This window comes from Hylobates moloch, unplaced genomic scaffold (assembly GCF_009828535.3).
Source record: "Hylobates moloch isolate HMO894 unplaced genomic scaffold, HMol_V3 SCAFFOLD_18, whole genome shotgun sequence".
Taxonomy (NCBI): Eukaryota; Metazoa; Chordata; class Mammalia; order Primates; family Hylobatidae; genus Hylobates; species Hylobates moloch.
The window spans coordinates 3,653,078-3,675,824 of NW_026652293.1; the positions used below are offsets into that span (position 1 = coordinate 3,653,078).

Genomic DNA, 22,747 nt, shown 5'->3' on the forward strand with positions numbered 1-22,747 from the left:
GCAATCCCACTACTGTGAATTTATCCAACAAAAAGGAGATCGCTGTATTCAAGAGACATCTATACCCCATGTTTACTGTAGCACTATTCACAACAGCCAAGATATATAATCAACCTAGGGGTCCAACAACAGATAAATGGATAAAGAAAATGTGGTATTTAAAGCCGGGCGCGGTGGCTTGTGCCTGTAATCCCAGCACTTTGGGAGGCCGAGGCAGGCAGATCACTTTAGGTCAGGAGGTCGAGACCAGCCTGGCCAACATGGTGAAACCCCGTCTCTACTAAAAATATAAAAATTAACTAGGTGGGGTGGCGGGCACCTGCAATCCCAGCTACTCAGGAGGCTGAAGCAAGAGAATCACTTGAAACCAAGAGGTGGAGGTTGCAGTAAGCTGAGGTCATGCCACTGCACTCCAGCCTGGGCGACGGAGCGAGACTCTGTCTCAAAAAAAAAAAAAAGAAAATGTGGTATTTTTACACCATGGAATACCATGCCACCATAAAAAAGAATGAAATTTCGTCGTTTGAGGCAACGAAGATGGAACTGGGGGACATTCTGTTAACTGAAATAAGCTAGAAACAGAGAGTTAACACCACATGTTCTCACTCATAGGTGGAAGCTAATAAATGTTCATACAGAAGTGAAAAACCAGAAGAGAAAATACTAGAAGCTGGAAACGGAGGGATAGGGAGAGATTTGTTAAGAGATACAAAATTACAGTAGGTAGAAGGAATAAGTTCTCGTGTTCTATAGCACTGTAGGATGACTAGAGTTAATAATATATCACATAGTTTCAAATAGCTAGAAGGAAAATACTGAATGTTCCCAACACAAAGAAATGATAACTATTTGTGATGATGGATATGCTAATTACCCTGATCTGATCACCATACATTGGATGTATCAAAACATCACTATGTACCCCATGAGTATGTACAATTATTATTTGTCAATTTAAAAAATTATTTTGGATGGCTTATATTTTATCAGTTTATGATGCAAATGTACACAATAACCAAAGTTTTTTTTAACTTTAAAAGCTTTAGAAGAAAATGGAGAATATTTTTATCATCTTGGAGTAGGAGATAATTATTTTTGAAAGACCCAAAAAAGTAAAAATGATAAATAAAAATGACTAAATGCAACTACATTAAAATAAAGCCTTTTATGTTGTCAAAAAACAACATAAAAACATAAGAAGTCAAACCACAAACCAAAAGATGTCAATATTTGCAACTACACATGACTTTTTAAAATAATATAAATTTTATGAATCCATAAGAAAAAGACAGAAATCCCATTAGAAAAATAGGCAACAGTTAAGTTATTTCATTAGAAATTATATACCAGGCCAGGCACAGTGGCTCATACCTGTAATCCCAGCAATTTGGGAGGTCAAGGTGGGTGGATCACTTGAGGTCAGTGATAAAGCCTGGCCAACACGGTGAAACCCCGTCTCTACTAAAAATACAAAAATTAGCTGGGCATGGTGGTGCACGCCTGTAATCCCAGCTACTTGGGAGGCTGAGGCATAGAATTGCTTCAATTCAGGAGGTGGAGGTTGCAGTGAGTTGAGATCGCCCCACTGTACTTCAGCCTGGGTGACAGAGTGGGACTGTCTCAAAAATAATTAAGAAATGATATACCAAAGTCCTTTAAGCCTATGAAAAGATGCTCAAATTTATTAGTAACCAAGGAAAGGCAAATTAAAACTATGAGATAAAATTCACACCCACCAGATTGTCAAAATTAAAAGATATGTGAATTAATTTCTGAGTTCTCTATTCTTTTATATTGATCTATGTGCCTGTTTTTATGCCAGTACCATGATGTTTTGGTTACTACAGCTTTGTAGTATGTTTTGAGGTCTGGCAGTGTTCTGACTCTAGCTTTGTTCTTTTTGCTCAGATTGCTTTGGCTATTCAGGATCTTTTGTGGTTCCACACAAATTTTAGGTTTTCTTTTTTCTATTTCTGTGAAGAATGTCACTGGTATTTTGATAGGGATTGTATTAAATCTATAAATTGCTTTGAGTAGTATCAAGTGTTGGTGAGAATTTCAGACAATGGAAACACACTGCCAAGAAGAGCATAAATTGGTTTAGCCAAATTAAAAAATAATTCTTATAAATCTGAACAAATATATTACCCACAACACTTATTTCAAAATACATATATATTTGAGCAGTGTTTGACAAACTCTGGATAGTGACTCACCCAATTCAGAGATTTCGAACCAATATTTTAAAACAGAATAATATGGAACCGAAAATATCAGTCAGTATTCATTGCAGGTGGTTCAAGATAAAGTATGGCTTTGTGAGAGTTTACACACACACACAGACATGCATACACTCATGCACACACCTGTAATGCAAAATGTATTTCTTACTGTGGGTAATGTGCCAAAGAGTTTGAACGTTATGGCCCTACAGGGAAACCCTTACACATGAGCTCCAAGAGACACAGAAATGGCATCATATGGAATAGCAAAACCCTGTAAAAAACTCAAATGTCCTCATATATGTAGAATGGACAAATAACTTCTTGTATATGGATACACTGGAATGCTATACAGTGGCGAAAATAAGTGGTACCTAGTTACATGTATTAACATGAATGCTTCTCAAAAACATAATGTTAAACAAGAAAACCAAGTCACAGAACATACATACCAAGTATGAATCAATGCCTACGAAGAGGTGTTAATATATGCAATTTTAAGGATTTAACTGTGGTAAAAGCACAACGAAAAAGAAGAAAAGGATAAATACAATATTCAGGTTATCTTTTCAGAGAGGGTAGTAGAGGCTGATGGGATTAGGAGTACAAACTAAGGGCTTCTACGATTCTGGTTAGTTCTTAAGCTGAATGGTAGACACACCAAAGGTGTGTTGGTGACATCAGAGTCATAATTTACTACCCCTAGTGCTGATCTTAAGTATCATTGTTATATGGAATAACTTCCTTATTGTTTAAGCCCCATTTTGAGTTGTGTCTTCCATTGCTTTTAGTTTAAAAACCCTCAAGCTGAAACAGTCCTTTAGTTTATATCACGTACAACTGGGATCTGACTTAGTATAAGCTATCATTTAATCATATTCTGCTTGTCTAATTGTATCATTAAAACCTTACAATATTAGCAACCCCAAACTATAAAAAATTTTGTTTGGAAGAAAGAGACTATCATTAAACTAGCTTAGCATTTTTTCGATCTTAAAGGTTTCTTCCTTGGAAACATTCTGATTAAGTACGTGTGACACCAAGAACAATCATGATTTGTTTAAGAAGATCTATGAAATGTTAAACAGATAAGGAGGGAGTCGGGCTTGTACTCTTGCTGGAGTACAGAGCTGGAGGTCAGAGCACAGGCAGAAGTCAGCCACTGCGGGAGTCCTCAAAAGGACAGAGAACAAGGAAGTGAAGAGATTTTATTCAGAAAAGGGCGTGGGCTCTGCTGTTTTGGCCAGAAGAATAAAGAACAGTGGTTTCTCCACAGACAAACCCTATACTGGAGTCTAGCCCTGCTGAGGAAGTAAGACTTCCATGCCACCTCCCTGGCAGACACACAGGAAAGGGTAGATAAGAAAAGGGGATCTACAGAGGGAAATATACACACGCCATTTATTCTATCCCCCAGACACTGTATGAGGTCCACCCTCAATGTGCAGCACTGCCTAATATCCTCCTATTATTCCACAAAGCTAAGTCTCCCTATTTTACAGATGAGGGTGCTGGAGCTCAGAGGTTAAGTAAACTGCCAAGGTTACCCACCAGTCATTGGTGAAGCTGAAACTCAAACCTACGGCTGTGTGATCCTGAAACTCATTCTTTTTTTGAGACAGAGTCACGCTTTGTCACCCGGACTGGAGTGTGGTGGCATGATCTTGGCTTACTGCAAACTCTGCCTCCCAGATTCAAGTGATTCTCCTGCCTCAGCCTCTCGAGTAGCTGGGATTACAGGTGTCTCTCACCACACCCAGCTAATTTTTGTATTTTTAGTAGAGACATGATTTCACCATCTTGGCCAGGCTGGTCTCAAACTCCTGACCTCAAGTGATCTGCCTGCTTCAGCTTCCCAAAGTGCCTGGATTACAGACATGAGCCACCACATCCAGCCTCATATTCTTTAATACCTTACGCACAAAGAACAAGGAAGACTGTGGAACAACTCAATCTTGGAGCAGCATTCCTTCTTAGAATGAACTCAAAGCTGCCCCCAGCAACTCCTGCCTTCTACTGCTAAACACAGTGTTGGCCACACTGTGAAGATGTGGACCCAGCTAAGCTCACAGTAGGATCCCCTTACAGAGGAGAATGCCACCATTCTTGGTTCCTAGACGACAAGCACAGCCCTCACTTCCATCAACTACGTCAACCACTTCTCACATGCATAATCTTGGCCACAAGAGGAGTAGGTTAAAAAATAATAATAAAGAGGGTTTGCTCTAGGCACCTGCACCCCTGCTCACCCCCACTCCAGCTACACTCTGATGCTAACTGTTGGACTATTGGGGCTCATCCCACTGTTGGTGATTCCCACAATTACCTAAGGTCCAACAAGAGACAGTCTCCAGGAGGGGGATGCTGCTGTAGATGGCGTGCACGTACATCAGGTGAGCCATCAGCTCGGCCAGCCACCACCAGCAAAGAAGGCGGCCCAGCCCCAGGGCCAGGACACACAGGCTGGCCTTCAGGGAGTCATGCTGCTGCTGCTGCATCTAAAGTGGAAACAAAAAGAGGTCATTAGATGGTGCCTTGATTTCTAAAACAGTCCCCTAGATAAGATTTTTCATAAACTTCCCACAAATATTATTGCTATGCCAGCTGACAGACAGTTGGTTTGGTTTGTCTTGGGAACACTCAATGTTCTTGGGTGGAAGAATCATATTTCAGCTTGAACACCGTCTCAAAATAAGAAAGGGGGATGGGGGTCAACAAGCTAGCCTAGTGCCAAGAACCAAAGACACGTTCTGCACTGATCCCTCCACTCCAGCATCAGCCCTGGAAAAACCCAAGCGGGGAGGGCAGCACTCGGTGTATCTTCCCCACTGGGAATTTGGAGTTTCTTTGGGTTACAGGTACCACCCTGCCTGAATTCCTCCATCACCTACTCATGTCTGAGGCTGGTAAAAGCAGGTGCCAGTCACAGGAGACACAGGACTGGTAGAAGAGAAAGAGAAAAAGATGGGCTGAGAGCAAGGGAAAATGATGTGTGGGCATGTCATTTTCTGAGTTGTTTTTTGAAACATAGCAGACAGTATGCGGAACAAGTCTCTTGCTTAGTAGGCAGCAGAGCATAATAGTTAAGAATACAGACTTTAGGTAAACGTAAAATAAGGTGGGGCATGGTGGCTCACACCTATAATCCCAGGACTTTGGGAGGCCCAGGTGGGCAGATCACCTGAGGTCAGGAGTTTGAGACCAGCCTGGCCAATATGGTGAAACCCCATCTCTACTAAAACTACAAAAATCAGCTGGGCATGGTGTGGCACATGCCTGTAATCCCAGCCACTCAAGAGGCTGAGGCAGGAGAATGGCTTGAACCTGGGAGGCGGAGGTTGCAGTGAGCCAAGATCACGCCACTGCATTCTAGCCTGGGCGACACAGCAAGACTCTGTCTAAAAAACAAAACTAAACTAAACTAAAATAAGTCACTTTGGGTAGTTTTGCCACCAAAACAATATTGAGTTTCACTCCATAAACTCAGGCTGTTTTTCCATTTATCAGGTCTTCTTTAAATTTCTTTCAGCAATGTGTATAGTGTTCAGTGTACAAGTCGTGTACTTCTTTAAGTTAGTCGTAAATATTTTGTTCTTTTTCATGCTGTTGTAAACGGAATTTTCTTCTTTAAAAAATGGACTTTAGAGTCAGAGGATCAAGATCAAATTCTACCACAAACTACACAGCTGTGTGATCCTGAGCAAGTTACTTCACCTTTCAGAGTCTGGGTTTCCTCCTAAAGTAAAAAACATTGTTGTGATGATTAAATATGATGAAGTATGTGAAGTACTAAGTACAGTAACAGGCATACAAGAAGCACTGGATACTTGGTAGTTAATATCTATCATTAACCGCCTCCATGTGTGTCTTCCCATCCTTCCCATGTGGCATCCCAGACAACCAGCTACAGGGCAGCATTAGGAGACAGCTCAGAACCAAACACCAAAGGCAAGAGAGGGATGTTTTGATTATTCACAGATACAGATAGAAGCTACTGAGGGCATACTCAATACAGTGGACAACACAGACGAAAATTTTTAAAGCCCAGTTCTGTGGTCTCACCTCACTGCCTGTTGTTTAGAGATGCACAATAACCAAACACATAGATTCTAGAATTCGTAAACATGCTGGAAAATTTGAAGTGAATTCAATTTCATTCAGCCTTATACCACTAAACAAATACAGAAGAACGAGAGAGAGCAGTAAGTTTTCTGGATCTCACAATGACAAGATTTTATTAAACTGAAAGCTCCCTTGAAATGCAGAGGACAGACTAACGCTAAATGTCAAGCTGCATCTGCACACATTAGCCGGTAGAGGAAATGAGCTTGATTTAGCATTTGACTATCAGGGCTCATGACATAAAGGCCCATTCTGTGAGGTACCTCTTTAGCTTCTCTCTCCTCCATCATCAGGGTGCTGTGGGACCCACTGCAGCCTGAGAGTGGCAGGCACTGCCCCCAGCGGGGAAGAGAGAGCTACACAGCAGGAGATTTATTTTTATTCCATTTTATAACATACATTCTTCCAGTCTCTCAAACTGTCCTCCCACAACAAGAAGCCAGGCTAAGAAATTTTGGTCGGCTCATTGGCATTACAATCATCTACACAAACAGCTTTCTCCCTTTTGCCATCTGCTTGGTTAACTATGCCCAGGAAAGCTTGTTGGTTTAACTTTTAAAATGTAAATTAGGCTGGGTACAGTGGCTCACATCTATAATCCCAGTACTTTGGGAGGCGGAGGCAGGTGGATTACCTGAGGTCAGGAGTTCGAGACCAGCCTGGCCGACATGGTGAAACCCTGTCTCTATTAAAAATACAAAAATTAGCTGAATGTGGTGGCACATACCTGTTATCCCAGCTACTCAGGAGGCTGAGGCAGGAGAATCATTTTAACCCGGGAGGCAGAAATTGCAATGAGCCAAGACTGCACCACTGCACTCCACCCTGGGTGACAAAGAGAGACTCTATCTCAAAAAAAAAGGAAAAAATTGGTAAAACTAACAGGAATTTCCCTTTTGCCTTTTGTTTCCCTCAGTTCACTTCAGGAAGATATTTTATGCAGCCATACCAATCTGCATTGTTAAGAAACAGTAACTGCTTTGGATAATTCATCTGGTTAGTGTTGACAGGAAGCAGAACTTGAGTTCTCCAAGAAGGAAGATTGGGTATCCTTGGGTATTTGCAGACTTGTATTGATCACACCTAACTGCAATTATAGATGCAGTAGTGACTCCAGGCAGACCCCTTTCTGGGCATAAACTGAGGATGGTTTTCATTTGAATCCTTACCTCAAGCATGCATGCTCTGAGAGACCCTACGAAGTCTATGGCAGCAGATCAGTTACAAGCCAGTCAATCACTAAATCCTCAGTGCAGAAACACCTACCTGCCAGATCATTCACGTTTATGTTAATAGATGAGAAGTTAAAAGGAAATAACCCAAATGTCCAACACTAGGGTGTTGGTTAAATGCATGTGTGTACCTCAATATTATATAGTCATGAAAACTATTTTTATTCAATGTGCATAAAATAATCCAAGGCTGGAAAGATATACACCAAATGTCAAAAGTGGTCATCTTTGGATGGTGAGAGTTTAGTTATTTTTGACAATTAAAAAAAAAAATTTTTTTAAGGCACAGTTTCAGTCTGTCACCTAGGTTGGAGTGCAGTGGCACAATCTCAGCTCACCCCAACCTCTGCCTCCTGGGTTCAAGCGATTCCTGTGCCTTAGCCTCCCAAGTAGCTGGGATTACAGGCACGTACCACCACACCTGGCTATTTTTTGTATTTGTAGTAGAGACGGGGTTTCTCCACATTGGCCAGGCTGGTCTCAAACTCCTGACCTCCAGTGATCCGCCCACCTCAGCCTCCCAAAGCGCTGAGATTACAGGTGTGAGCCACCGTGCCCAGCCAAATTGGTTCTTTTTTAAATCAGAGAAAAAGTAATGTGAGCTTACAATATTGTGAATATTTGGGCCCTCTCTGTTAGTGAGGCAAATGTACTCAAGACCTCTGCTTCTTCATCCTGCTTCTCCAAATGCCTGGCATCAGAACTTCTGCCAGGAAGCCCAGCATCCTCTATCAGTGAGTATTCTTCTCCATGTTTCATGCTAGACTAACTTTTATTTCTCCTTTCCTTCCCCCTTCACTCTTAGATTTTTTTTTTTTTTGGTAGCTATGTACCGAGTTATTCTTGGTTCATTCTCAACCCTTTTCCAGCTCTCATTAGGTCCAGCAAGTTCATTTTGACCTAATAACCACTAGCAAAAGAAGGCATGATTACAAACACACTGCTATGGTCTGCATGTTTGTGCCCCCCTAAAATTCATATGTTGAAATCCTAACCCCCAAGGAGATGGTACTAGGAGGTGGGGTCTTTGAGAAGAGATTAGGTCATGAGAGCAGAGCCTTCATGATTAGGATTAGTGCTGTCATCAAGGAAACCTCAGAGAGTTAGCTAGTTCCTTCTACCACGTGAAGACAGTGAGAAGGTGCCAATCTCTGAACAAGGAAGCAGGCCCTCACCAGACACTGAATCTGCCAGCTCACTGATCATGGAATTCCCAGACTCCAGAACTGTAAGCAATACATTTATGTTGCTTATAAGCCAACCAGTTTATAGTATTTTGTTACAGCAGCTCAAATGGACTACGGCAGAAAATCAGTACCAAGAGTGGGAGTGCTGCTGTAACAAATATCCAAAAATATGCAAGTAGTGTGGAAGGGGTAATGGATAGAAGCTGGAAGAGTTTGGAGGTGCATGCTTTAAGAAGTATACATTGCTGTAAATGGATCTTTAAGGGAAATTTTGGCGAGGGCTCAGAAGGAAAGGAGAAGAGCTGTAGAGAAAGCCTCAATATTCTTAGAGAATAGCTGAGCAGCAGTGAACAGAATGTTGGTGGAAATATGCATGGTAAAGGCCAATCTGATGATTTCTTAGACAAGAGAAACATGGTATTGAAAACTGAATGAAAAGCAATCCTGTTATGAACCAGCAAAGAACTTGGCTGAATTGTGTTCATATCCTAGTGTTTTGTGGAAGGCAGAATTTGTGAGTAATGAAATTGGATATTTAGCTAAAGCCATTTCTAAGCAAAGTGTTGAAGGTGCAACTTGGCTCCTCTTGACTGTTTATAGTAAAACAGCAGAGGAGAAAAGTGATTTAAAGACAAAATTGTTAATCAAAAGGGAAGCAGAACTTAAAGATTTGGAAAACTCTCAGCCTTTCCATACTGTCAAGAATGAGAAAGCCTGTTCAGGAGAGAACATCGAGAATGTGGCCAAACAACAACCTGATAAGGTTAGTCAGCTGTTTAAACAGAAGCCAGGACCTCCTGTCCAAGACAATAGAAGAGTGATCACAAAGGGAATTCAGTCATGAAAACTATTTTTGTTCAATGTGCATAAAATAATGAAAGGCTGGAAAGATATACACCAAATGTCAACAGTGGTAATCTTTGGATGGTGAGATTTTAGTTTAACATTTTACAGTTAAAATTGGTTCTTTTCAGAGAAAAAGTAATGTAATATTAAATATTGTGAATATTTTGACCCTCTCTGCTGCCACCATCATCACAGGCCAGAGTGCAAAGTCCTGGGAGACAGAGCAATTGCAGATGCAAAGGAGGGGCTGTCACTGCCCAGTCCTGCCTCACATTGTGGGTTCTGCTCCCCACTCCCTGTCACCACACTCCTTGGCTGCCCCAAGGGTGGCTACTGTGGGCCCCAGTGCAGCGTAGTTGGCACTGCAACCAGCAAAACTGTGAGAGGGTGTGGCTGCCTCCACCTTGATTTCTAACAATGCCTAGAGAGCCATGGGGCCCAGACAAAGAACTGCACAGAGGCAGGGCCCAGCAGAGCCATGAGAGTAGCACTGCTGTGATGACCCCAGACCAGTAGAGCCACCAGCTCAAGATTCTGGCCTTGGCCGGGCACTGTGGCTCACGCTTGTAATCCCAGCACTTTGGGAGGCCGAGGCGGGCGGATCACGAGGTCAGGAGATCGAGACCACGGTGAAACCCCGTCTCTACTAAAAATACAAAAAATTAGCCAGCGTGGTGGCGGGCACCTGTAGTCCCAGCTACTCGGAGAGGTTGAGGCAGGAGAATGGCGTGAACCCGGGAGGCGGAGCTTGCAGTGAGCCGAGATTGCGCCACTGCACTCTAGCCTGGGCGACACAGCAGACTCCATCTCAAAAAAAAAAAAAAAGATTCTGGCCTGGGTGATCTACAGGAGGCACAACTCCCTCCCTGCCACTATGTGTCCAGAAGGCACCCCAGTGTGTCTAGAAAGTGAAACTTCCACCCTAGTGGGCCTGAAGGGCAGAGTAATGAGCCAAAAATGATGATTCCTGAGCCTTAAGGTTTTGGACTTCCTCAGGAGCTTTTACTCCTTTCTTCTTTCCGACTTCTACCTTTTGGAATTGGAGTGTCCGTCCTATGCCCATCTCACCATTGTATTTGGGTGCACAGAGCTTGATTTCACAGGCTCACAGCTGAAGGGGAATTTGCGTAAGGACAAATCATACCTTGAGTATCACACACCATCTATCTGACTTTGATGATATTTAAATAAGACTTTGGATTTCAGACACTTGAGTTGGTACTGGAACAAGTTAATACTATTGGGGCTATTAGGATGGAATGAGTGTATTTTGCATGTAAAGAGGACATTAATTTTCAGGGGGCAGGGGCAGAATGTTATTAATTGAATGTTTACTTCCCTCCAAAAATTCCTATGTTGAAATCCTAACCCCCAAGGTAATGGTACTAGGAGATGGTGCCTTTAGGAAGTAATTAGGTCATGAGGGCATTCTTCATGGTTGGGAATAGCACCCTTATAAAAGAGACACCAAAGAGTCAGACCCCTTCCGCCACAAAAGCACACAGTGACAGGTACCATCCTGTGAACCAGGAAGCAGGCCCTTACCAGACATCAAATCTGCCAGTGTCTTGATCTTGGACTTCCCAGCCTCTAGAACTGTGAGAAATAAATTTCTGATGCTTAGAAGCCATCCAGTTTATGGTATTTTGTTATAGCAGTCTGAATGGACTAAGACACATACTATCCATTAGTCTGTAGAGGCTAGAGGAGTTCACACCAAGGTTAAGACATGTAGAGGCAGCAAAATCACTCTAGACCAATGGACAGGTCTTTCCTGGCACCCAGACTCTCTTCTTTATGATACAGGGTGTCACTCTATTGCCCAGGCTAGAATGCAATGATGTGACCCTACCTCATGGTAGCCTTGATCTCCTGGGCTCAAGCGATCCTCCTGCCTCAGCCTCCCCAGTAGCTGGGACTACAGGCATGTACTACCACGCCTGGCTGATTTTTTTTTTTATTTTTTGTAGAGCTGAGTTTCACCATGTTGCTCAGGCTGGTCTCGAACTCCTGGCCTCAAGTGATCCTCCTACCTCAGCCTCCCAAAGCACTGGGATTATAGGTGTAAATCACTGTGCCCAACCTGCTCAAACTCTTGGAAAAGCAAGTCTTCTAGCTGAATGTGGTAATGGCCTCAAAAGCAGTGTTGACAGCAGATAATCTTCACACAGGCAAATGTCTACAGTTTCTATATAAGCCAACTGTGCATATGGCCTACAGGCTCTTCAGCATAACCTATCCCAAGCTCAGGTTCCCTGAAGGCCAGGACTGTACCTCAGGCCTCCAAAGCAGCAGTTGGTATGGAGCCCCATCCCAGGGAGTGGAGAGACAGCAGCTGGACTGGGAGGGAGCCAGGAGGAGGCCAGAACCAACAGCCCCCAAGATAATCAAGAAAATACCGCTGACACCCAATCACCTCTCAGCTCCAGGCAATCACGTTTCAAGGTCAATTCAAAGGCCTCCTTTCCCTCCTCAAACATGTGCATTCTAAAATGACACAAATATCTGTAATTAAGAAAAATCATGAGGTACAGTTTGTCATGCATTGGCTTCCTAATAATGACTTACCTACTTTTCACAAGCTAAAACTTCCCTACCAGGTTTAATAAGGCATAATTACATGTCACTACAGGACCAAAAGGGCTAGACTTTTCTCTGCAATATTCCTTTTCTGGTGCTAACTGCCTCCTTGCTCCAAGCAACGGAAATGTTTATTAATTGCACAAATAAGCTGGGCATGGTGGCTCATGCCTGTAATCCCAGCACTTACGGAGGCCAAGGCAGGCGGATCACTTGAGGTCAGGAGTTCAAGACCAGCCTGGCCAACATTGTCAAACCCTGTCTCTACTAAAAATACAAAAATTAGCCACGTGTGGTGGCACGCGCCTGTAATCTCAGCTACTCGGGAGGCTGAGGCAGGAAAATCACTTGAACCTGGGAGGTGGAGGTTGCAGTGAGCTGAGATCGAGCCACCGCACTCTAGCCTGGGTGACAGAGCAAGACTCCATCTAAAAAAAAAAAAATACTTTACAAGTAAACAACACAGCAAAAGAAAAACAATCCAACTTTTCTTCTATTCGCTTTTACTTAAAAAAAAAAAAACAAAAGGTTTTTCATCTTTCTTTAGAGTCATATCATTATTACAGTCCATTTACACCTGCAATCTAGTTGACTGTCTTTTGTTTAAAAAATCCGGCCGGGCATGGTGGCTCATGCCTGTAATCCCAGCACTTTGGGAGGCCAAGGCAGGTGGATCACGAGGTCAGGAGATCGAGACCATTCTGGCTAACACAGTGAAACCTCGTCTCTACTAAAAAATACATAAAAATTAGCTGGGCATGGTGGCAGGCACCTGTAGTCCCAGCTACTTGGGAGGCTGAGGCAGGAGAATGACGTGAACCCGGGAGGTGGAGGTTGCAGTGAGCCGAGATTGCAGCATTGCACTCCAGCCCGGGCGACAGAGTGAGACTCTGTCTCAAAAAAAAAATCCAAAATGTGTCCCTTGTCGACCCAGCAGGAAGAACAGACAGACCATATATAGACTATCTAATGTGCAGGGCGGCTCTCTTGCCTGCATGCGAAGTATTTCATTTAAGACATTTCAAACCTAGGGGACTGCCAAACCTTTAGACCACGGGAAACTGCCACCATGGAAATTGTGAAGTTCAGGCATCACTAAAAAATACACATTAACTCATCTGCAAAGTGCACTTCAAAATGCATTATATTTTAAAACCTCGTTTCATGCAAATTGCATAAAAAGGAATAGCTATGCCTTTCTCTTTCTTCCAAATATATTCTGATGATTAAAGATGACAGTTCTCAAAGATGAAAGGTTCTTTTTCTTCACACATGAATAATACGTATGTTTGTGAGCACCAAACAAAAGCCCTCCCCAGAGGCAGATATTCAACTGGGCCACTAACTTATTGGCTTCTCTCTGCTTGGGTCTAGCAGGCCTTGTGGCAGTTGTTGTATTCCTTTATACTGGTCAGAGACCATATGCCTACTCCTAACAAATCATTCCCTAATCAGACCCACATTACTCCCACCCCCTAGCCATCCACACCAAGGCCAGTGACATCCAGTGAGCTCTCCCAGAACAGCAAGTGGGGCCTGCAGGTGTTGCTGCCACCAAGGCTGGTACTTGGTCCAGCCTGCTTGAGCCTCCAGACCTTCATGTCCACTAGGCCACACTCCATCCCCCCTCTAACTCCTCTCACACACCAAGTCAGTGCAACAAGGCTCATGTCTTGATTCCCTTCACTCTTTCTACATTGTAATAGCCTCTCTTTGCCTCTGTTTCCCTGTCTGTAAAGTGGTCATGACAGTATCTCTCTCATAGGTTGTGAGGATTAAACAAGCTAGAATGGCCAGGCACAATGGTGTGTGCCTGTAATCCCAGCACTTTGGGAGGCCGAAGCAAGAGGATCACTTGAGGCCAGGAGTTTGAGACCAGCCTGGGCAACATAGCGAGACCTCATATCTAGAAATGTATTTTTAAAAAATTAGCCAGGTGTGGTGATGCATACCTATAGTCCTAGCTACTCAGGAGGCTGAGGTGGGAGGATCACTTGAGCTCAGGAGGCCAAAGCTACAGTGAGCTATGATTGCACCATCGCACTCCAACCTGGGTGTCAGAGTGAGACCATCTCAAACATTTTAAGTTAGAATATATAAAGCGTGGCTCAGACTAAATGATCAGCTAGTATATTTTATCACAATTAGCATGATTCCAGGTACTCTGAGAACCAGAGCCCATGCCAAGTACTAAACAAAGCCTCTGGGACATTGACTGCCTTACATAGCTCTTGCCAGTCCCAGCAACTCTTGGACTGCCCCCATCCCTTTCCTGCAGCAACTGCCTGGGTCTCTCTTCAAACAGATGGAACCAGCACACTGGCCTCTTCTGAGCCCAAGCATGGCCATGGCCCAGAGTCCTCTGCTGCTGTGCCTGCCTACCATACTGGATACCCAGGATCTCACTTCTGACCTTAACTACCCTAGAATTACACTTGCTTTCTGGCCAATCATCACAATAATAAAAGTAAGAGGCCAAGCATGGTGGCTCACACCTGTAACCCCAGCACTTTAGGAGGCCGAGGTGGGCAGATCACCTGAGGTCAGGAGTTCGAGACCAGCCTGGCCAACATGGTGAAACCCCATCTCCACTAAAAATACAAAAATTAGCTGGGTGTGTTGGTGCACGCCTATAATTCCAGCTACTTGGGAGGCTGAGGCACAAGAATCACTTGATACCAGGAGGTGGAGGTTGCAGTGAGCTAAAGTTGTGCCACTGCACTCCAGCCTGGGCAACTGAGCCAGACTCTGTCTCAAATAATAATAATAATAATAATAGGAGTAGGAATTAACACTTTATAGTATTAACGTGTCAAATCACATTACCTATACACAATCATTTAATCCTCACAGCAATCCTGAGGGAGGCACTATTATTCTTCCCATTTCACTGATAAGAAGACTGAGGCATAAGTAAGGTAAATAACTCAGCAAGCACTCTCAAACCGAAGCACAGCAGGGATTCGAACCCTGGAGGGTGGGCTCCAGGACTTTTGCTCTTAACCTCCATGCCAAATTCCCTATTTGACCACTGGCTTCTCTAAGGTGGGAGAGCACAGTGCCCAGCAAGGAAGAGTCCCTGGCCCACCACACTAAGGCTGCTCTTCTCCCCAGTGTGCACACCACACCAGTCAACCTCTTCAAGACGTAGTGGCCCCAGGCTCCAGGCTAAGCAAGTAAACCCCATGTCCTTCCCTTCCCTAAGTCCCCCAGGATCCCTGCCTCACCGCTGACTTGGTATCCGAGTTGCACAGAAACATGAGAGAAAAACAAATCAGGCCCGTGTTCCTAAAACTCTAAATGCCACCAGAAATAGCTTTCAAGTTAAGGCACAGAGGAAAATTTTTACCTGTTCGTGACTAATTATGCAAATTTCACATGCTTTACATTGCAGAAGACACCTCTTCTATACCTCCCTCATTTTCTGTATGTAAATTGGGTGGAAGACACATTCTCCGGGGGTATGCCTAAAACTAACATTGTCATTTGATCTTTTGGAGTTTGCAGACACCGGGTGAAGATTTCCCGCTGGGGCTGGTTTCCACAATGGGGCACTGCTGCCCCCTGGTGGTGCAGCGTCATTCTCCTGCTCTACGTTATTTTTAAGCATTGACCTGCCAGTCTAAGAACCATGCATTTCAATATTTCCAATCCTTATAGCTGAAGGCATTTCATGCATGCATTCATTCAAGTATTCATTCAAAGCAAATCCTACTTACAAGTTCTTCCAACTAGCTTTCTTTCCCCACCTCCCAGCCTTTTCCTTCTTGGCTTCTCTGAAAGAACCCTTTCACTACAAGCCCCCTTTAAAGCCCCCTCCCCCACAGAAGGGAAGTTTCCCACAGCCACCTTCAGCAAGTGCAGAAAACTCCTGGCTTTTTAAATTTGCCCTGTATCTTACTGAACACTTATCCTTTTCTAGAATGACTATTCTACGAATACTCCCCCAAACATAGAGGTTTTAATTTGCCCTTTTGAGTTCCCCGCTGTCAGCAACTGCTATTGTTTTGGAAAGGGTTAAAAAAAAGAGAGAGAGAGAGGGAAGGAAAAGAGATGGATAAAACCCAGAGTGTCTATACCTGGCCCCTACAGGAAGCAACCTGCCCCTTCACTTCCCCAGACTGAGACTCAAGAGAATGAGAGCCCTTGGCTAAGGATTTAGGTGGGAAATAATCTTCAAGCGTGCCTCTGTGTGACACAGGACACTGCTAGAGGCCTCTAATATTCTTACTAGACCCTAAAAGGCACAATTTGAAAAGGGAGGCCAGGCTCAAGCCTGTAATCCTAGCACTTTGGGAGGCTGAGGGCAGATTGCCTGACCTCAGGAGTTAGAGACAGGCCTCGGAAACACAGCAAAACCCGGTCTCTACTAAAAATACAAAAATTTAGCTGGACGTGCTGGCGCATGCCTGTAATCCAGCTACTCAGGAGGCTCAGACACGGGAATCACTTGAACCCAGGAGGTGGAGGTTGCAGTAAGCTGAGATTGCACCACTGCACTCCAGCCTGGGTGACAGAGTAAGACTCTGTCTCAAAAAAAGAAGAAAAAGGAGATGAGAAATAACAGAAACAATTATTTTGCATAATAACAAAGTACAGAGCATACAGGGCAAAGCTTATATATAAGAGGAAGTTAGGAAAATAATCTGTTTCCTCCTAATGGATTTAGTTTATGTTTCCCTGAAAATTACCAGCCATCCTCAGGAGAGGGGTGTCTGTGCGTGGATGCTTGGTCCAAAAGTTATTGGCTGGCAAACTGAGAAGAATTCAAAAGTTCACAAAGGTAAGCAGATTGTAAAAGAGAGGAACCCACCCTATGCTGTGCCCACGCTACCTTTACTCCCACCCTCTTCCTGGAGGGCCTGTTAAACCACCTTCCTGGGCTTTATCCCTAGAGGTTCTGATTCAGGAGGTTGGAGAGGACCTGAGAATTTGTATTTCTAACAAGTTCTCTGGCAATACTGATGCTGCTGGTCCGGGAACCACACTTTGCAAATCATCGAGTTAGAAGATCAGCTGCCGTCATTAAACCATCTCTTTTACCAATAATTTTAAACACAATTTCAAATGCAGATTTTAAATTCCTTCATGACAAAAGAATGATCCCAAACCGAGGTATGAGAAACCATAGACTAAACATATGTCTAGAATATCAATTTCACTTACAGATTTCTAGAGATATAAAAAGTTACATACTTTCACTGGAAATTTTAGAACATTATGTTATTGTTATAAAGCAAAAATATATTCTTGAATACAATGCATAATTCAGTGGAACTTTGAGGACAAAATAAGATTTCTAAGAACCCTCCTTTTTCAGGGAGCAACTTTCATGTTGCTGCCCAGAAATGTGCAACGCTGCTGCTTGCCCTGCCCTTCCAGGTGTGTGGATGTGTGGGTATGTGTTCTGCGTGTGCATGCATGTGTGTGTATGCACATACATGTTATTCTCTCCTCTATGAGGATTGTTTTGTTGGTGGGGGATAGAATATCCCTTGAGAAACACTGTTTTAGGCATTGTCAATGACTAATTCCTTAGGTGAATTAACAATTATGTTCCATGAAACTAGACGTAGGTTGAGGAGGCAGGAAAAAAAAGGAAGTTCTAAACAAGGGGGAAAAGTGAAGTAGGGGGAGCAACGAAGGTAGCTTAACATGGCATTTCAGACAAGGATGCTGTCGGAGGAAGGCAGGCAAGGGGCCTGGGCACAAAGGCGGGGTCCAGACCTGAACACACACCATTGCCTTCGAACTTGAAGTCAACGCCACTGTTTTCACATCTAGGTCACCCTGAACAGCTCCCAGGCCATGGCAAGACTATTTCTTAAGCAGCTTGTGAATATAAAAGGAAACATATTACTTGCCAAGCAACAGCTTCGACAGTTTCCTTTTCTATTCCTTCAAGTAATAGCATCATAATCAAATTTTTCCTTTCCTTTCCTTGGGACTTCGCCACAGTGGATACCAACTCCCAGACTCCTCGTTGTGCCCCACTCATTAATCCTGGTTGCCAGAGTTCACTGACAATCAAGGTGGGATCCCCTAGAGCTGACATATCTGATGGGTCAAACTTTATTTTAAAGGCTTATTTCTCATATCTATTTCATCTATTACAAAAACACCTCATGAGAACTAATAGTATGTGTTGTAAATCTGTGGGCACCTCTGAACGAAATGGCTCAAGAGTCAGAGAAGACCAGAGCAACAGCGACAAAGGCTTAAGCTACAGAATCCCAATCCCATCCGCAGCAGGCTCTACCTGTTTGATGAAATCCGGGAAACTGAGGATGGGCCCGTTGTGTAAGACTGGATAATAAAAGACATAGGCCAGCATCCAGGGAAAGGAATAGGAGGTCGATGCAGCAGGCAGCTGCTGCCAGCAGAGCTCCAGGCTGAAGCTGGTGTAGTAGAGGCAGCGAACGGTCAGCGTGAACTGCAGCAGGTAGTACTCGTTTTCTGTCTTGTACCACCTTCTCTACAAAATCAAAAGGAGAGAACAACCTTTGAGTGGCCAGCAGGGACATCATCCAGTCCCACTGCAGGTGCTGGCCAGCAGGGCCACCTTCATCTGAGCATCCCAGGGGGCTCTGGGAAGGCAACCTCTTCTTCAGGCAGAGGCTGTGCCATAAAAGGCAGTCGAGAACCAATGAACGCCAGGTGAATCTCACTGGTAATCAAAACAAGCAGTTAATGAGCAGTAGGAAAAAGGATGTCTCTAATGTAAACTTAGCATTAGGTCTGACACAACATAACGAAGGTTTTCCCAGTTACGCATGTATCAGGTCCATCCAGGACATAAGGTGCAGATTAGCTACATCCAGTGGATACTTTGACAGCTTCTTCATCAATTCAGATAACAAAGAGGGGCTTAAAATGTCCCATGGGATTTGTCTTCAATGTATTTTTCTTTTTGCTCTTTTGTTATCAGTCTGGCTCTACATTTAGTTGAGTAGCATTTGTCAAATAAGCTTTACAGACAAATATTCAAAAAAAAAAACAACAGTCCCTGCCGTCAATATGTTAAATTCTCATACAGGACATAGATGTGTAAAAATGCAATTATAATAGAGCATGAAACAAGAAACAACCTGTGCAAAAATATGCATGGAACAAAAAATGAGAAGGAAATACAATAAAATGTTAATATCGGGGAATAAAATCATGAAGTATTTTCTAATTTCTATATTTTTCTGTATTTTCCATGTTTTCCAAAAATACATTTAGTGAGAAAAACTATTTATGGAAATACATACAAGAAATAGAACTTGGGTCAAAGGAGAAAGTAATTAATTTGATCCATCAGGGTCTCTTAAAGCTGTACATAGAAAAACCAACCACTGAACAGAGTTTCTACGTCTTGTACAAGACTTTAGCAGCCACCAAGGGGAAAGAGGATAATCATATCAGGGTAATCATATCAGGAGAACCACATGTGCAAAAGCACGGAAACCCAGCTAGTTTCTAATCATATGATCTCCTTCCTCAGTGTTTTTCACATCACTGTAAAATTTGCAGAACAAATGAATATTTATTCACCTCCAACATCCATAACTGATGCTAATTGTCCCCAAATAAATGATAAATGAAATTAGATTCTGTTTGTACACTTGCCAGGTCCCCAAAAAGTTAGGTATGAGCTTGTTTCTATTTTTACTGTAAATCTGTTTTTAAGCACACTTGCTTAAATGGTTGCCTAATCATTCTGGGAAGTATCTTTCATTAAAATGGAGTGATTATCTGATACACTCTCGTAAGTCCAGATTTTGACATATGTGCTTAAAATACCAGCTCCACATCATTAATGAGAGTGAGAAAAATTAAGGTAGACTAAAAACAGCAAAAAATACTTGAACTTTCAAAATGTTACAATTTTCACAAAATCACTTAACATAGATTATCCTGTTTGACTCTCAGAACAATCCCATGAGGAAGGAAGAGGATTTATTACTTCCATTTTCCAAATGATGAGATTGAGGCTCAGAGGTGAAATGACTGCTCCAGCTTCAGAGTAGGAAGAGACGGGGAATAGAAGAGACTAGGAACCAGGTCATCCATCTCACATTTCCCATCATGTTCCTTCCCATCACTGTGTTGATGCAGGGCATGTGAATGCTAAGTGCTATCACCTGGATCAATGAATGAGTGACTGAATGAATGAATAAAAAAAGATACCACGGGAGTTCCAGTCCCACAATCATTGAAGAAAGAATATCCAACACTGTCCAAGATTTTGAATGTGCCTATGGAGATCCTAGGGGGTTAGAGGAAGGGATAGGTGTGTGCAGTGTCCCCAAAGCTCTATGTGACGCCTGGTCACTTACATGCTACTGTTTTATTGTGTCCCAGTTTGTAAGAGCCAGCAGCTCTCGGAGCAGTATGGGACACTAACTGATCTGTTTTTCTGTGGCCCTCTTATTTCTTACCTTTAGAGACTGAGGTCTAAGCTGTACTTTGAAAGAGAATCCGATGGACAGGGATAATGAGAAGGTTGGTTCCAAGAGACGGCATAAACATATGTAAATGTGCAAAGGGCAAAGGTAAGCAGATAGGCCTGACTCAAAATAACAGCTCCTGCCAGTTGGGCAGTGTTTGGGAACCCGGCTAGGAAGGAGAAGGTCGATGAAGGTGGGAAACACCAATGGTCCTGCCCTGGGCAAATGACCCCCAATGTTTTCCAAGCTGCGCATCTCTCAGGCTGGCTGTTCTCAGAGTCGACTGACCCCAAAGGTGAAGGGCTCTGAAGCTGAGTGCCCAGAACCAGACCCTGGAGCTGGGGCCTTGGACTTGTGTTCTTCTTGCCATGCATTTCCCCTTAAAAGAAAGCTCCCACTTCTGGATGGTTGAGAGTTCCACACAGACTCTGTCTTTACTCCCCTGCAGCCACAGACCTTGGCAGCTCCAAATTGAACATGTAAAGGGTGTATTCAACAGACAAGTGAGAGAAGGAACCTCACAGAGCCTGAGTGGGCCTGAGATAGCCTGAGGGGCCTAAGCTTCATTTGCATAAGCAAGGCTAGGTCATTCCAGTTACCAAAGACAGAAACAGATAGTCCAGAGCTGTCCAGGGGATGCTAGCCACTGCCCAGGAGATGATCAGAGAACATACAACAGAAATCAGAAAATGCAGTGCAAGAAGAATTTGCTGATAGGTGTAATCGCCTCAGCAAGGCACAGCACAACTCCTCAACTTGGAAGGCAGTCTCTCTGTCATCCACCATTCTCTGGCTCAAGTCTGATGGGCACTCAAAGTAAAAATGCATCGTTATTGTGACTAAGAAAAAAATAAAGCTAAAAGGTAAGTGCCTACAAAATAAGATTTTACCAATGCAAACAAAAGCCATAAAGCAGTGTGGTTTGAGCCCAGTGTCCTCCTCTATTTGCACAAACAATGGATAGGTGGTTGAGTCTGTCAAAATGCCTCTGGGTTTACAAAAATGAAAGCTTGGTCTGTGCCCTTTGGGGCTAAACACTTTGTTTTCACTATCTAAATTGAAAGAGCTTCCACTGGGTCACATGAGTAGATAATAAATCTATTCCTGGCCGGGCACAATGGCTCACACCTGTAATCCCAGCACTTTGGGAGGCCAGTGCGGGCAGATCACATGAAGCCAGGAGTTTGAGGCCAGCCCGGCCAACATGGTGAAACCCCATCTCTACTAAAAATATAAAAATTAACTGGGTATGGTGGCAGGTACCTGTAATCCCAGCTACTCGGTTGACTGAGGCACAAGAATCACTTGAACCCAGGAGGTCGAGGTTGCAGTGAGCCAAGATCGCGCCACTGCACTTCAGCCCTGGGTGACAGAGCAAGACTCCATCTCAATAAATGAATAAATAAATCTGTTCCATCAACTAGGAAGAAGAAAAAGACCTGACTTACCACCACAGGGCCATTGTGGCCATCAGATGAGTTGAGTGACATGTGTGTTCCCTATAAATTGTAGGGCACTCTCCAGACGATTTTTAGTAAACCATCTGTTTGTTTCTTCTCTCTTTGTTCCTGACCCTCTGGCCCTGTGACATCTGGCACCCCACATGCCCACCCAAACTGGGAGAGATGGTGCAGGGCCAGCCCTGGGCAATCTCACAGGGCTAACACACAGCCAGGAATGATAGGATTGCAGAATGCACCACTAGGGTTCACATGTAGCAACCCTGTACGGCCACTATGGGGAGCCCCATCACGGTTCTAAAATCATCTCTTGTCTAAAAACCAAGGTGTCTACTGGGATCAAGGCAAAGCCAAAGGGGCCTTCTCTGGATTCCCAATGGTAACCAGAAAACACTTACCTTAACTTCCTCCACACCCTGCAGCCTCAGTGTGGAGAGGAGGAGGAAAGAACAGAGCCACGTCAGGAGCTGAGACCGGAACTGGGCCACGCAGAAAGAGATGGTGGTATGGAGCAAAACCATGGCCACACCAGGGGTCCCCAGCACACACCAGCAGGCCCACATCCCATAGAGCATGAGAATCCAGGGTCTGTGCTGCAGACAGGATGGGGCCCATCCAGAGAGAGACAGGGAGGGAGAGGGGAGGGAGGAAAATAAAGAGAAGTGA

General features: G+C 43.7%; 1 protein-coding gene across 4 annotated transcripts in view; it reads right to left on the reverse strand.

The window, feature by feature from the left end:
* HHAT (hedgehog acyltransferase) overlaps nucleotides 1–22,747 on the reverse strand; it is a 352,332-nt gene that overhangs the window by 257,792 nt on the left and 71,793 nt on the right. For all 4 annotated transcript variants that reach the window (XM_058430847.1, XM_032136964.2, XM_058430849.1 and 1 more), the window contains 3 exons: nucleotides 22,480–22,674; nucleotides 18,449–18,664; nucleotides 4,549–4,720 (listed from right to left, as the gene is read on the reverse strand). In XM_058430847.1, the coding sequence (XP_058286830.1) occupies nucleotides 4,549–4,720; nucleotides 18,449–18,664; nucleotides 22,480–22,674 (583 nt within the window). The remainder of the gene's footprint in view (nucleotides 1–4,548; nucleotides 4,721–18,448; nucleotides 18,665–22,479; nucleotides 22,675–22,747) is intronic.